The sequence below is a fragment of the Chiloscyllium plagiosum genome, chromosome 12 (assembly GCF_004010195.1).
Source record: "Chiloscyllium plagiosum isolate BGI_BamShark_2017 chromosome 12, ASM401019v2, whole genome shotgun sequence".
Lineage (NCBI taxonomy): Eukaryota > Metazoa > Chordata > Chondrichthyes > Orectolobiformes > Hemiscylliidae > Chiloscyllium > Chiloscyllium plagiosum.
Genome location: NC_057721.1, coordinates 16,128,408 through 16,145,570, shown reverse-complemented (window position 1 = coordinate 16,145,570; position 17,163 = coordinate 16,128,408). Strand labels below are relative to the sequence as shown.

Genomic DNA, 17,163 nt, shown 5'->3' with positions numbered 1-17,163 from the left:
CCACCCCACTCCGGCCTATCACCCTCACCTTGACCTCCTTCCACCTATTGCATTTCCAACGCCCCTCCCCCAAGTCCCTCCTCCCTACCTTTTATCTTAGCCTGCTGGATACACTTTCCTCATTCCTGAAGAAGGGCTTATGCCCAAAATGTCGATTCTCCTGCTCCTTGGATGCTGCCTGACCTGTTGCGCTTTTCCAGCAACACATTTTCAGCTTCAATCTAAACTGATCAAGTTTTCAAAAAGTTAACAGCGTCCAAACCTGCTACCATAGTGATGCTCAACGTACTTCAGAGAAAGATGGATGAAGAGTGCAGCTTCCATGTTTGGACGTTCCCACAAACTGCTCATAACCCAACATTACCATCCAATTTGGAGAAGACATTGTTTCTCCTCCAACTCTCACACTTCCCTAACCCCAACATGTGGAAATGGATGATTTCACTGGGTCTCGCTGGCTGTGCTGAATGAGCATTATGCCCAGACTGGTCTATTCCAAGTCCCCAAAGCGACAGCTACCATTCTAAATGGCAACCAGATGTCACATCTCTGATCTGAGCCAAGGTTTGAATAGATCAGAGAAATAAACAAAAATGTCACATGAATGCGGCAGATCTAAACTGAAAGCAGAGAATTTTAAAAATTCACAGCAGGTTTAAGGTTAATCCATTTTCCTATTTCAAGTGTTGATTAACCAGATGTTTTATTTCTGTTTTGATGTTGGAATAAATAAATTAGTATGACTCGCATAACGTTTTCTCAGGAAACTTCCAGTTACTGTGAAAGATGTGAAAATATTCATCTTCCTTTCAAATGAGAGCTTGTCTATGGTATTTCAAGGAAATATTGATGCAATCTGGACCTTTAAATAGGTTTACATTTCAGATGTTGGGAGGGTCATCTGATTTAATGTCATGAGCTCAGACAAGATGTAAGTATTTGTTCTGTGGTTGTGTGGGTGTTCTCCATATGATGCCTGTGTTTTTATATAAAGAGAGTCATTATTAAGCCAGCACTAGATTTCAGTCTGCCCACCACTTTGTGATCCATTGGAATCTGCATCTAAGAATGCTCATTTTTCTATCCCATCTGCACACATGACTACAAAGAGATCAAACAGGATTCAGCCAGTCTACTGCACTGCTGCAGCATCTGGGAAACCAAACTAGCTTTTTGAAGAGAGCTCCTTTGCACTGAATATGAAAGGGGTTCAGCTCATCCACCATCATGTACACTCCAGGCTGTACCTTCACACAGTCTAGGAGATACCTAATCTATGCAGTTTCCCATCTCCATCAATGCAGGTGTGACTTTCCATAGAGCTTTTGCCTTTTTGAACAAGCTTCGGGTTCAAAATGCATTTTTCACAAAGCGTTTCTTTGTGCAGGAGAATTACGGATGTGGGAGCAGGTTGGTTAAAAAGCAAGATAGCAGCCCAACTGCCAACATCATCGTTCCACCCGCAGCTGCCACACACCCCTATATACCTCTCAGATACACCACTTTCCCTAATGATTGTCTATACTTCGTCACATAGTATTTACTATATGCAATCCTCAGGAATTCTGCAATGCTATGGGAATTCTTTTAAATCTATAAAGATATGAAAAAGGGGCAGAGGTAAGCATGAAAATGGGAACTTTTTTTAGGAATTAGAATCCCTACAGTGTGGAAACAGGCCCTTCGGCCCAACAAGTCCACACCGACCCTCTGAAGAGTAACCCACCCAGACCCATTCCCACTACCCTATATTGGTCCCTGACTAATGCACCTAACTTATACATCCCTGAACAGAATAGGCAATTTAGCATGGCTGATTCACCTGACCTGCACATCTTTGGACAGTGGGAGGAAACCGGAACACCCAGAGGAAACCAACGCAGACACGGGGAGAATGTGCAAACTCCACATAGACAGTTGCCAGAGACCGGAATCAAACCCGGGTCGCTGGTGCCCTGAGGTAGCAGTGCTAACCACTGAGGCATCATGCCACCCTATGTTAATACTTTAACTGGTTGGTGAGCCCTCTTCTGAAGGACTGTGTGCAGTTCTGGTCACCCTTATAGGAAAGCTATTAAACTGGAGAGGGTTCAGAAAAGCTTTACCAGGATATTGCCAGGAATAGAGGGGTTCAGTTATAAAAATAGGCTGGGACTTTTGTCATTGGAGCATAGGAGTTTGAGGGGTAACCTTATAGAGGTTTATAAAATCATGAGTGGTATAGATAAGATGAATAGCAAAGACCTTTTCCCTAAGGTGGGGCAGTTCAAAACCAGGGGACATATTTTTAAGATGAGAGGAGAAAGATTTAAAAAGATATGACGTGCAATTTTTTATTTTTACACAGAGAGTGGTTAGTGTGTGGAATGAACTACCAGAGGAAATGATGGATGCAGGTACAGTTAAAATGTTTAAAACTCATTTGGATAAGTATATGAATAGCAAAGATTTAGAATGATATGGACAAAATGCGGGCAGGTGGGACTAGTTTAGTTTGGGAACATGGTTGGCATGGACCAACTGGACTGAAAGGTCTGTTTCCATGCTATATGATTCAATGACTCTATGGCCATTAAGTTGCATAAATAAATAGCCATGCACCTGTAACTATAAAGGTAGAATATATGATTACACCCCTTTAAAGCTGTCACTTATTCATGCCAAATAGCTATTATCAATGCACCATATCTTTTGGAACTCAGAAACATTCATAAATACCACAGTTTTCAAAACATTAGCTTCCCATCTCCAGAGGCTGAAGCTGCAAGAATACATTGGGACTTCTACATTTCAAAGCAGATTGTTTGTAAATAAATAATCATAGATTCCCCACAGTGTGAAAACAGGCCCTTTGGCCCAACATATCCACACCGAACCTCCAAAGAGTAACCTACTCAGACCCATTCCACTAACTAATACAAAAGACTTACACATCCTTGAATATTTAGCATGACCAATTCACCTGACCTGCACATCTTTGGACTGTGGGAGGAAACCAGAGCACATAGAGGAAACCCACGCACACACGCGGACAATGTGCAAACTCCACACAGACAGTTGCCTGTGGCTGGAATCAAACCCAGGTCCCTGGTCCTGTGAGGCAGCAATGCTAATCAGTGAGCCACTGTGCCGCCCTATTGGGCAAATTCCAGTGCCTGGATTTGTATTAATCTTTTAACACTGTCAGTCACTCAATTTTCTACATTTTTAACGCATTGGAAAATGTGCTACAATGGAAAAATGTATTCCATGTCAATATAGTGCTCAATTGATCTTTGCAGGACAAAGCCTTACAATTAAACGCTGCAGCAAAAACACATCTACAATACAAAACACTTCACCTTTCAGAATGTTTCCATCCCCTCAGAAGGCTTCCCAGTAGTCACAAATTCCCAGGAAGCTGCATTTTTATTTAAGAGTTCAAAAAACCCACATCGGTGCATGTGTATGGTGTGTTCCTATGGTCCTCACAATAGTGACCCTAGCCTCAGAAGCTGTGCATGTGTGGATGGCAGGTAAATCCTTCCTGACCCTTGGGATGGCTTCAGAAAAATGGCACTGGTTTGGGAAAGCACAAGAAAACCAATCTACCATCTTAAAAAACTGAAGCTCGGTACCTTTTTAATTTCTCCATTGAGGGACAAAATCCCAGTAACGTGACTGAAATCTATACACATTTTAATTTCTGGTGATCTGCTTTATGACTAGTTGTAACAGAGCAATTTCATAGACCAGAGGGCAAGTTTAATAAGCAAAATTCAAATTCCTTACCCATGTTATGTAGAAAATTATGGGGTGTTTGACCACAATTGCAATAATGCCATGAATAAAATCCTTGCTGGGTTAGGGAGCCTTGTAGCTTCTGATCTTGTTCCCAAGTTGAGGTTAATGGAAAAGAAAACAATTTGGAACAGCAATGGAAGACGAATAATTCTTTTGGTACCCTTAAAAAAATATGAATTTAAATACTGTTTAGTTTTGGCATTGAACTCTTCATTTAATTAAAATGTTTACCAGTAACAGCCTGGATTCCTCTGCATTATCGGTTACAGGGCAATATTAAAGCGAGTTTCATCTACCTATTGCTCACTGCTAGTTATTGGGCAACTGCAGTTCCCCACACAGGGCAGAGCACCTGGCAAGGCCTCAATATGCTGCCCAAGGATAAATCAGTGAGGTCCTTCGACAGTCCTAAGCACAGAGTTATTCCTTGGCAGATACCGTGAAGAGGAGGCAGTAACAGGAGCGAACCTGCCTGCAATGCATTCTGGGCTACATATGGCCAGAACTATTTGAGCTGCGGGCACAAGTTCCCTCATTCTAAGGAAAATCACAGAGCAATAACACAAGAGTGAAAACCCTGAGCTTACGGACTCTCCCTTATTTTTTCCCCGTTTGAAGCACATGGGAACTGCATGTTTCTTTGTGGCCTCTTTAAAGACAATCATTCTTTATATGTTTAGCTGCACATAACAGCCTGAACAGAGGCACCATCATACTATCAGATTGTTTATAATAACCTACATTTGTATAACCCTTTCATCATAATGAAATGTCCGAAGGCGTTTGTTAATGTTTTAAGGAGACAGTGAAAACAAGAAAGCAAGGAAGCGAGGTCGAGATGTGCAAGAGAGAATTCCAAAAAATTTTGCCCCTGCAAACTGAAGGCACAATCGCCAAATGATTTGGCAATTATAACTAGGAATGTACAACAGGCCACAATTATAGATATCTGGTTGTGGTTGTGGGCTGGAGGATATTAGACAGATAGGGTGGGGCAAAGGCCATAGGGAGAGTTGAAATAAGGATGAGGAATGTAAAATTAATACATTGCATGACTAAGAGTATTGTGAGTTAAGACACTGGGGCCTGCAGGCCCCAATGTCATCCTGCTCCCAACTAGATTTCATGGATTTGGACAGGCAAGCTTCCCAAGAAGCATATAACCCCTGCCAGGAACCACACAAATGTAATAGACTACAAGTCACTCAGAACTAGGAATGCTCACAGTTATTACTGACCCAGCCACTCAAGGAAGAAAACAAAACGCACCATTGAAATTAAGGGGACGCATTTTCTGGAATTTAGGAAAATCCTAAAGATGCATTAAAATGTCAGCTGGCATCTCCCCAGATGCAGAAAACGGGCCCAGTTTCTGAGATTCACATTTTTTGCGAGTGCAGGGCAAGGAGCAAGACATGGATCAAACAGGATTGAAACCTGAACTCAGCAAGTCCATTTGAAATCAGTGCGGCTTTCAAATAATACTCCAGAACGGCTGCTGCAAGGATCTCAACCTGCAACGTGGGAGTCATAAACTGATGAAGTAGATAAAAAGGCTCTTGAGCAGATATAATCTGAATAACTGCCAGCATCTGAGGTTTTTTTTTTATAACTCCTGAAGAAAGCTGCAAGCTCCTCAGCCTCAATGCTTTTGGACACCTTTGATACAATGTCAAAAGAGCTCTTTGTTGACCTTTGCCCAAGGACTAGTATTATGGATTAAGGAACTGTGATGGAGGGATATGGACTAGAGGGTTTCTCAGTTTTGAAAATAACTACCGACAAAGAAATGGAGGCCAGACTTTTAGGCCTCATTACTCACCTGCCCCCTAGGCACCCACAGCCTGCTTCTAGGCCAAGCAGGCCTAACTCAAACCCATACCCACTGCTCCCTCCCCAGAGTAACACTCCCGCTTTGTTGTCAAGCAGGACATTTTCAAACTCAACCTGCTTGCCTTGGTAGCCAAGATCCTCCATCTGGTTTCAGGAAAAGGGTTCCTAAACCTAACATAGTGAGTTAGAAAGAGCTGGTAGTCTGTAATTATGTCAAAGTGGCAGGAGGTTGATAAAGCCACTTTGGTTATTAACGAGAAAATATCAGACAACACATTGGAATTGATTGATGTAAAGGTACAGTAACGTACAAAATTATAGTGGAAAACCAATTTCAGTACAGTAAAAGGAATTTTACACAGACAATTGGAACCTCTCTGTCCCTCTACCTACACTTAAAGTTAACATGAAGAAGTATCAACGTGTTACAGGAACTTTAATGAATCTCATTTTCCTGCTAAATGCAAATAACCTGGCCATAATTGCAGATTCCAAATGTATAGAAACACAGAGGGGGGGAAAAGAAAAATCAACACTATTTGCAGACAACGAAAGCCATTTAGGGTGATGGAATCTTAATAACTGCTGCATAATTCTCCAGAGAGGGCCCGTTACATTTACATTAACTATAATTAATTGAATACAGAAAGCTCAAGTTTAAAGGAGGTAAACCAAGACACCAAAGAGTATTTATAGCTGTGAGAAAGATGCAAAACTAACCAGAGGAAAGCAATTTGCAAAATTTCAGGCAATTATATCGTGTATTTGTACATAAACATTTGATACTTAATCCAGCAGGATAACTGGTTTCCAACCCACTAGTGGTGAATTATGCTTTAGAATACATTAAATTAAAACAGCTAGTCTCTCCCAATATGCATCCTGATGATGATGAATACTCTACTGACAACCTCCATTTACCAAAAACTTATTCTGACAGTTGAATCCCATTACTGTCTGGTAATGTATTAAATCAATGATAGTAGCTTTCGGTGAGAGATGCAAGAGTGCACTAGATTTATTGAGTCTGATGAAATGGCGAATTTGATCCCATTGATCAGCTACAACATGGTTATGCTCCTGAAAAGCCTTTCTCTATCCACCATGATGCGTATCAAACATGTATGAACAGAGAAAACAATAAGGTCATCAATGGACATTCACATGAGCATTCAATAAAATTTAAAATATTCTTTAATTTCTATAAAAGCTGAAGCTGCTGTAAAACAGCAGAGCAAAATTCAGAGCCAGAGGCAACTTATAGGCAGTGTTTAAAACCTCTTTGTATGCATGTGGATACAGACCCATAAATAGCTCAGAGATGAGCCCCTGTGGCACAGTACCTTTGCTCTCTTGGCTTGCTTCATCGTTTTCCCCGGTGGTTGTAGTTTCCAAGATTGGCTTCATTCTATACACAAAGACAAACTCAGAGACAACGCTTTCTTCTCTCTGGCTTCGCTTTGTTTTCCTGTCCTTTTCTTCTTCACCTTAAACTCACACGGGGGCAGTGACTGAGCTGCTCTGTGCAGTTTTTGTAAAGCACTGTTTTTTTTTCCAGAGATGCAGAGGTCTTGTCAGATCTGATTTTACTCAACTCACTGGTCTGTGAAGATTCCTGCCAACGACCAGTCACAATATACGTCACAGAGGATTCCACTTATAAAACAGCTCTTCAGAATTAAAATTCTGCTCGAGTCCCTGCCCAATTCCAGTTTAAAAGTACATTTCTTCATCCACTGCCTGTTCTCTGAAATGCTCTGAATAAAATGACAATGAGCCGCATCACTGAAGAGTGGATTGATTACATTATAAGAGAGTTTGTGTGCACAATGAAAGGGACCCCATCCACTCACAGCAGTCACCAAGTAAACCCCATCATGTGCTGTCTCGGAGGAGAATACACATCCACCACACAATGGGAGGACCACTTTTCTCAAAGAGCACCATTAAATCGTGCTCTGAATGTTTAAACTTATGCCAATTGTCTCTTTGCTCTTTTCCAAATTTCCATGCAAATCCCAGCACTGGCTGCTGGATTTTGAGCGAGCACTGCACCTTATATTTACAGTAAATTCACAAATCATGAAAAGTACATAATTAACACTGAGGTCAATAAAGCTGAAGAGTGAACCATTAGTTGTTTGCAAAAATACTTTCTTAGCTCAATATGAAGATACCAAATCAATTAAATTGTATTAAAATGCTATAACTCAATTATTCATAAATAAACTCCTATCTTATACTTATTTAATATATAACTTGGCAAGGCCCTGCTAGACTGCGATTCTGTTGTAAGTCCTGATGCCCAGAGAATTCAATAGAAAAGGTGAACTGACTGAGCAATACAAAACCTGAATATTGTAGTAATCTGACACACCCTGTTCAAGTAGACTTTCTGGTCCTTCTAAGCTTCCCTTTCAGGTTTGTTTCTACACTCTTCCCGTAATAGTCTCAGTTGATTTCAGTGGAGAGGAAAATCAAATTGAATGTAAGACAAGTGCTGCACTATTTCCCAATGGTAAGTTTAGGTTAAAATTGACTACACCCCACCTCTGCTTCCCACCAAATCTCTACATTGTCCAATGATGGCCTTTCAAAATTAATACATGGCTTGTGAGGACTATTGGCTGGGACAGCATTTAATGCCCAGCATCAATTGCCCTTGAGAAAGTGGAGTTAAGTTGACTTCTTGGACCGCTGCAGCCCATTTGGTGTATCATAGAATCTCTAGAGTGTGGAAGCAGGCCATTTGGCCCATGAAGACCACACTGACCCTCCAAACAGCATCTCACACCCTATCTTATCCAGAGAACCCTACATTTCCCACAGCTAATCTACCTAGCCTGCGCATCCCTGGTCACTATTAGCAATTTAGCATGACCAATCTACCTAACCTGCATATCTTTTGATGTAAGTAAAGCTACAATGCCATTATGGAAGAAGTTCCAGGACTTTGATTCAACAAAAAAAAAACAGCGAAATTTCCAAGTCAGGATAGTGAGTGGCTTGAAGGGGAATTTGCAGGTGATAGTTTTACCATGTATCTGCTGCCCTTATTTGTCCAGATGGATGTGGTCAAAGGGTTTGAAAGAGCTATCTCAGGAACTGTGGTGAATTTCTGCAGTGTATCATGTAGCTGGTACACTGTACTGCTATTGAGGGAATCAATGTTTGAAGATGTGGTGCCAGTTAAGTAGGCTGTTTTGATATGGATGGTGTCAGGCTTTGAGTGTTGTTGGAGCTGCATTCATTCAGTCAAGTGTGGAGTATTCTATCAGACTCCTGACTGTTGCTTTATAGGTGATTGACAAGAGTCAGGAGGTGAGTACCTACTGTGGGATTCCTAGTCTCTGACCTGCTCTTGCAGCCACAGTATTTATATGGCTAGTCCAATTCAGTTTCTTGTCATTGGTAACTTCATTTTGAAATTCAATGTTTCAGTATCTGAGGAGTTGCGAATGGTGCTGAACATTGTGCGATCATCGGTGAACATCCCCACTTCTGACCTTATGATGGAGGGAAGATCAGTGATGAAGTAGATGAAAATAGTTGAGCCAAGCACACAATATAGAGATGACCAACCTTCAATAACCACTACTATCTTTCTTTGTGCTAGGTATGAATTTAACCAGCAGATGGCTTTTCCCCTAAATCAAATATTGCTAGGGTTTCTTAATGCCATAATTGGTCAAATGCAGTCTTGAAATCAAAAGCAGTCACTCTCACTTGCCCTCTGGAACTTGGCACTTTTTCCATGCTTGAACTAAGGCTGTAATGTGGTCAGGAGATGAATGGCCCTGGTGGAACACAAACTAAATGTCAGGGAGCAGTTTATTGCTGAGGAAGTGCCCTTTGATATCACTAGTGATGTCCCCTTCTATCATTTTATTGATGACATTATTTGACAGGAGAAAGTGAGGTCTGCAGATGCTGGAGATCAGAGCTGAAAATGTGTTGCTGGAAAAGCGCAGCAGGTCAGGCAGCATCCAGGGAACAGGAGAATCGACGTTTCGGGCATAAGCCCATTCCTGAAGAAGGGCTTATGCCCGAAACGTCGATTCTCCTGTTCCCTGGATGCTGCCTGATCTGCTGCGCTTTTCCAGCAACACATTTTCAGACATTATTTGACAGTATTGGAACAGGTTGTGTGTGCACCACAGTTACAACACCAATTTCTAAATGTGTAACGAATACATAACAAGTATTGGCTGAGCACCCTCGATATCCATTTGACTGCTGAAACAGAGAAGTGTTGCTTGATTGACAATTCCAGGTCTTTGATCTCTTCTGTCAATTACACAACTTCTTTTACACAGGATTAAAGAGTTCGAGTGCTTTTAGTTTCTGCTACTGGTATTTTAAGACCAGCTATGATCTGATTGAATGGTGGAGCAGAGTCGATGGGCCAGATGGCCGACTCCTGCTCCTAGTTCTTATGTTTTTATACTCTTAAAGGATCAGGATGAATCAAACTTATATTATCCTATTGTAAGAAGAACATTTTTTAAAAATGAAAGTAAAAAAGTTATGAATGAATGACTTTTTTTAAAAAACACATTCCTTTGTCATTATAGTGTTTGTTGATTCCATAGTGTAAAGTGGTTGAAATGGAACAGCTTGGTTTAGAGACCACGAAGGACCTGGGATTGATATTGGAGCATAACCTGGTTTAGAACAAAAAGCCTTTTGAACTTTCTTTACATCCAGACTACAGTTTGAAACATGGCTGAAGTGGTACAGTCTTTGGCTTTTCGAAAAGCTGGCTTAATTCCACCGAAATTGCAGACAACTGGTTCACGTCTATCCCTATTGTGCAGCTAACCAGGTTGAGTGTGCCAGTTCACAATCCAAATCAGGCAATACCCTTAAAAAGGTGCTTCTGAAAAGTTTAAACCCCCGATTCCCAGAATTTGGCTATTTTCACTCCTCCAGCGTATCCCCGACTCCATAAAAATCCAGTCTTTTAAAACAATTACCTGAGTTTCTAAATACAGTACATCAATGGCACCAGCATTAGTTTCTATTTATACACTACTCCTGTCTCTTCAATGTATGCAGGGGAGGAGATTTTCCACTTGGTTTTCCGGGCCAAACTAAATTAGTGAGTTATGATGTTTGGCTCACACAAAGTAACTTTCTTAAGACATTCCTGATGGGTAAAGTTCTTATTAGAAGTATCACAGCAGAACACTACTCTTGCAATTTCTCTAAACTCTCAGAACATCCAAACATGACAGGAAAGAGGGAACGCATTAGAGGTTGCACAGGACCAACATTCAAACCTTCCTTTCCAACATCAGTCAGCATAATTCCTCGCACTGGAATAACACACCCCATCACATGCATGGCTATATTCATATGATTTTCCCCTCCCGCCTTCCCAATAATCCCCAATCCAAATGTCCAGTCCCACTGTGTTGTCTGCCTACAAATCCCTTGTGCATCCAGTAAAACTCCCCAGTGAGGATCATGCATAACAAAGTCACTTGGAGAAATCTAACTCGTCTCCAATATAAAACCTGTATTTCAATTGTGCCCTTAACCAGGTAAAGCATCCCAAGGCACTATGTAAGAGCACTGTCAAACAGAAGTTGATATCGAGCCACATAAGGTAATGGCAGCGCATGTCACCAATGGACTGGTTGGAAGTGGATTTTCAGGAGAGTCTTCAATGAAAGAGAGTTCGAGAGCTGGAGGAGTAGAGGGATAAAACTCCAGAGCTTAAGATTTAAGCAGCTGCAGACATGGCCACCAATGATAGGTCAAATGAAAATTGGAGGACATGCCCAGGAGACCAGAATTTGAGGATCACAGCTATCTCAGAGGTTCTGAAGCTGAAGGTGGTTATGGAAACAGGGAGAGGCAAGATGGTAGCAGGATTTGAAAGCAAGAATGATAATTTCTACTTGGAGGCATTGCTCAACTGGAGCCACGTTTTCAATGAGCACAGTGGGTAACGGTCCATGGGGCTTGGTGAAAGTTAAGATATAGGCAGCAGAGTCTTGGATGAGCTAGAGTTTATGGAGGGTGAAATATGGGAGGGCGGCCTGGGGTTTGCTGAAACAGCTAGATTTAGAGGTAAGGAGGGGGGAGGATTTCAGTAGCAGGTGACTTGCAATGGCACGGAGTGCAGCAATATCAAAGTGAGGGAAACAGACAACCTCTCTGATGGGACAGACGCATAGCCAGGAACAGGATCAAAGGTTGATATCAAGGTTGTAAGCAGTGAGTCAGCCAATGATAGATACCAGGGAGTGATGGATTTGGCAGCCAGACCGAACTTGCAGCAGAATTTCTTAAGAAAACTGCGGAACACTTGAATGCTTACTCATTTTCCTGCTGTGCAAATGCAACTGAGCTTCACCACATTTAGCCGTGAAGATTGCCCCAAATCACATTCTTCATGTTAATACTGCAGCAAATTTGGAAGTATTTTTAAATGAGTGTGGCTTCAGCAAGCAATATGTATCGTGTGTGTGTGTGTGTGAGAGAGAGAGAGAGAGACATGGCAGAAATAGGAATCACAAAGACATGTGCTGTTGGTTTTATATAACTCTTGCATTTCAGTCCTACGATGGCTTCGCTGTTAACATTGTCCCGTGGAGCAGCAGCAAAGTGGATGCGGCCCATGAGAAAGTGATGTCTCCGAGCAGCTTGCCGGCCCTGGGTCTTCACGGGTGAATGATCTCTTCAGATCTATTCAGCTCGGCTGTGAATAGATAATGGGAGAGAGAGCAGCAGAGTCTCACCATTGAGAACAGCTCCTATTGTCCTCTCCTTCATCATCATTCATATCGGAGCTGTGACATGGGAACTAAATCAAACTTTCTGGGGTAATTGCAGCACAAATTCTGAGAACGCCATTTGCATAATGCTAGCTTTTATTTGATTGTTTCTTTTCCAGAACACAGCTAATGGCTCAAGGTGGGGGTGGGGGGGGGGGGGGTTAATCTGGCACCAGTGGTCTCCATACATAAAGTGAAGGAAGATGCAACTTGAGAATCTTAAAAAAGGAGCCTGAAATACAAACCTGGTCTGCATGCCGTTAAAAACCCTACTATTCCAGAGAAATAAAAAGAAAACTCCCCTCTGGACATATTGCCATTTCTTTGGAAACATTCACAGCATTCTGAATCACACAAATCTGCAAACAGGAACTGCTTTTGCCAGCACTTGGCAACAACCTCAGCCCACTTACCAAATCGATTTAGTTTGACAGGCACAGAGAAATTATTTTTTTCTAACGCACATCAATTAATAAAAAAATGCAGGTTACCATTTTTATTACAAATACAAAAGCCATGATAACTGCTTGTAAAATGCTCTTCACAGAACTTAATGGCACATTAATTCAATGAATGTATTGAAACGCTGGTTGCTTTGCAAAGAATAATGAGCAATAAAGACACTTCACAATTAAATTTTAATGCACAGATGAAAATGGATTTTCACACTTAATTAATGGGCTCAGTCAATAAAGCTAAGGGCAGGTATTAGCTTGAGACAAATAAACAATTTAATTACCCATGCAAAATGCTGTGGTTTTCATGTGTCAGGCTATCAATAAACACAATAAGGATAATAAAGGACTATAGTAAGGTATCTTGACTGTGTCATGCTGTTAATTATTAGCCCACATACTACTTTTGCATGATTTTTACCCAGATTTAACTTGGAGGTTTCGTGACTCAGAATAAGTAGCTTGAAAATGAATTTGCGCAAAGCTAGATTCTATGCCAAACTGATGGTATAAATAAATAGTTGGACATTGATTTAAAGTTAAACAGACATATTGTCCTTGTTTAACTTTGCTGCATGTCTCATAACAACCCTAAGTTGAAAACATCAGGCTTTAATTAATTGGCTTCTATCAGCATCACCAATGGACACAGCACGGAGTGTCAAAGGTTAAGTCACTGGATAAACAGATACAGCAAATGGCTACCACTGATTCTACCTTGCTACAAATCTCAGTGATGGGAGAAACAAAACTGAGAAATTTTCTTGCCTCTGGTCTATGCCCAGTGATTTCTATGCCAGACACCTCTGACAGCTTTTCAAACAGGTCACAGCACCAGCCACAAAGAGCCTTCTTCCAATTTGTGCACAAATAGTGGAAACTGCTGTGTTCGATTAAACAAGCACAAATGGTTGTGGAAATCTGTAACTTACTCCAAAAAGCTGTTGAGGGTAAGACAATTCAAAATGTTCAAAACTAAGATTAACAAAATTAGGTTTAAGGGTCACCCAGCTAAGGTAGGTAAACAGAGATCAGTCATGGTATAACTAAATGACAGGACAAATTTGAAGGCTATTCAGCTTTTTCCTCTTCCTGCATTCCTTATGATGTCAACTCCAGTAATTTCGCTTCTATACTTCTGTGATTTCTGCTTAATTACAAAGTCTTCCAGTCGGCTAGGTGAATGCTAGCAACGCACACTCATGGTTATCATTAGTCCAACAGCCCATTTGAAGATTATAAGGCTTTAAAACTGGAACTTGGCAGATGCATGGTCTGATAAACACAGTGTATAAATTGCAACTTCAAAACCTCACAAAATATTGGAAACAGAACTCCAGCCAACATCCAGCCTGACGTGGCTTGCACTGCTAAAGATATTTATCTTAGAAAATAGGGAGCATGACAATCTCACATTCTGTTGCTGATGCCACAGGAGACGAAGTGAGTTGAGATATTTCAGTGCATCCCTCAGCACCAGAAAGAGGAAATGCATGACAGTTGGCAAAATCTCATTGGCCCAAGGCATTTTGAAAGCCATGATCAAATGGAGGAGCAGACTCAATTGGGCTGAATGGTCTTATATCTTATATGTTATAGTTTTATGGTCTTATAGAAAAAATGGATTCATTTGAGGCAAGACTGTGAACTTAATGTTCCTTATTATAACATTCTCAACCAATTTACATGTGGAAAGAGAGAATAGCATTAACACTGAATTCTACGTCAGTGTCAGGCGTAAAAGAGTAATTTTTGATTTGGACAATAATGGAAAATATTGGATTAGTTGTGCATTCCTTCCAATTTTAATTTCTCTATAAGTTCTCAAACTCGGGTGTAATATTTAGTGTGTGGTATTGCGGTGGGATTAATAGATTAGGATGTAAGATCTAAAATTCCCTTGTACTCTGCTGCCATCTTCCTAGGTCTAAGATAAATGAGACAAAATTGTGGTCAATGTCTTTGACAATTTCCACCCTCATTCTCCATAGTACCTTTGGATGAATTTTGTTCTGGTGCCTAATTAACTAACTATACATACAGTCAGCAAATCCAATACCACCTTCTTTTCAATTTCAAACCCTCCAAAATGACTGAATTCCTCAATTAAACATGGCTGTCTCAACTACTCTCAAACTGCTCTGGCCACATGTCCTGTTTACACAGGTCCGCTTGATGTTGTTGTGCGTAGCATAGGTCCCACGAGGTAAGCAGGGACTCGCAGTGAACAAGATGATCAACTCTCAGGGTGGAGAAACCATTACCGCCTACAATGACAATCTCCAGGCCATAGCAGACACACTTACCCATCTTATAGATGATTCCTTTCATTAATGGCGGATAGAATTTTCCACTTCCTTGAGCAGTGTGGATGAGTGAGACAGATGGGAAAACACAGTGGGAATGGAAAAATCATACTGCCAACAGCGATAAATATATTTTCAATTTTCCTTTTGGGCTTTAAATGAATACTAGAATCATGCAGCATGGAAACTCTTCGGTCAAACTCATTCGTACCAACCAACTAAACTAGCCCCACATTCCTGCATTTAGCCCTCCAGACCTTTCCTATTCACGTACCTATCCAAATGTCTTTTAAACGTTGCAACTGTACCTACCTGTACCACTTCCTCTTGCAGTTCATTCCACATATTAACCACCCGATGTGTGAAAAAGTTGCCCCTCAGGTCCCTTTGAAATCTTTCTCCTCTCACCTTAGAACTATGCCTCCTAGTTTTGAACTCCTCCATCCTAGTGAAAGGTCCCTTGCTATTTACCTTATCTGTGCCTGTCATAATTTTATAAAGCTCTATAAGGTCACCCCTCAACTTCCTACAATCTAGTGAAAGAAGTGTCAGCATGTCCAGCCCATCCTTATAACACAAACGCTCCAACCCAGCAGCGTTCTGGTAAATCTTTCCTGAACCTTCTCCAATATAATAATCTCCTTCCTGTAACAGGGCAAACAAAACTGTACACAGTACTCCAAAGGTGGCCTCACCAATGTCCTGTAGAACTTCAAAGTGACATTCCAAATCCTATCCTCAAAGGTCTGAGCAAATAAGGCAAGTGTGTTAAATGCCTTCTTAAACACCCTGGATAGAGGCAAAAAAATTCTGCAGAGGCTGGAATCCAAAATAGACAAGCAGAAGGCTGGAATAACACAGAAGCAGGCAGCATCAGGAGGTGCAGAATCAACATTTCAGGTTTAATCCTTCTTCAGGACTGAAGGTGGGTGTCCTTTTACACCCACCCCCAGTCCTGAAGAAGGGTTACACCCGAAACGTCGACATCTCCAGGAAGATGCTATCACAGTTCCAGTTTAACAAATGACTTAAACCTACTGCAGTGTTAGATAGGGGGACACTGGTGTATTAAGTATTATACAATTAATGTCTTGGGTAATGCAGATGGAGTGGTGTTTTGACAACTGCTGCTTGCTCCTTTTCATTCAGTGGGATTATACAGTTTGTGTGTGTTTAAGATCTTTGTGTTGTTATTTTAAGTAGATAGTTTGGAATATTCTCTTTCATCTTTGTTCCTTTTTTTAACTAAACTTCTGCTTTTATTGTTCAGTAAGTTCCACACGACTGTGTGCTTATGATTCCCTGAGAGACTGCATCATTAAAACCACAACAAAAAGTTCTGAAGCAGGTTTTTATCTGGCTCGGACTTGTCCAGTGTTAACATCTGCTGGGATCATAACAGCAGCCCATGAGCCTTTGTGAGAGACATGGAGGCATGTGAAGTTACAGTATTGTTACAAGTGTATTCACGTTGGTGTGAATAACAGAGAGAAGATGGTGGTGTTTACCCTTGCAGAGTGCAAAAGATCACCAACCTTTATCCTGTTCTAGACAAAAGTGAGGACTGCAGATGCTGGAGGTTAGAGTTGAGAGTGTGGTGCTGAAAAAGCACAGCCGGTCAGGCAGCATCCGAGAAACAGGAAAATCAATGTTTCGGGTAAAAGCCCTTCATCAGGAATGAAGCTGGGAGCCTCGGGGGTGGAGAGATAAATGGGAGGGGGTGGGGCTGGTGGGAGAGGGAAAGGTAGCTGAGAGTGCAATAGGTAGATGGAGGTGGGGGTAAAGGTGATAGGTCAGAGGGGAGGGTGGAGCATGTAGGTGGGTAGGAGGATGGACAAGTGGGACAGGTCATGGGAACAGGGCTGAGCTGGAAGGTTGGAACTGGGGTAAGTTAGGGGGAGGGGAAATGAGGAAATTGGTGAAATCCACATTGGAGGAAGAATGCCTCATATTCTGCCTTGGGACCCTCCAACCCCATGGCGTCAATGTAGATCAGTTTCC

The 17,163-nt window shown here is 41.4% G+C and overlaps 1 protein-coding gene across 3 annotated transcripts in view; it reads right to left on the bottom strand.

The window, feature by feature from the left end:
- LOC122555008 (proteolipid protein DM gamma) overlaps positions 1-17,163 on the bottom strand; it is a 193,851-nt gene that overhangs the window by 70,737 nt on the left and 105,951 nt on the right. The window contains exon 1 of one of the 3 annotated variants that reach the window (XM_043700578.1): positions 6,960-7,269. The exons of 1 other annotated variant lie outside the window; for it this stretch is intronic. In XM_043700578.1, the coding sequence (XP_043556513.1) occupies positions 6,960-7,023 (64 nt within the window). In that variant the 5' untranslated portion in view covers positions 7,024-7,269. Of the gene's footprint in view, positions 1-6,959; positions 7,270-17,163 lie in introns of those variants that run through there. One more of the 3 variants, XM_043700580.1, reaches the window with a different exon arrangement.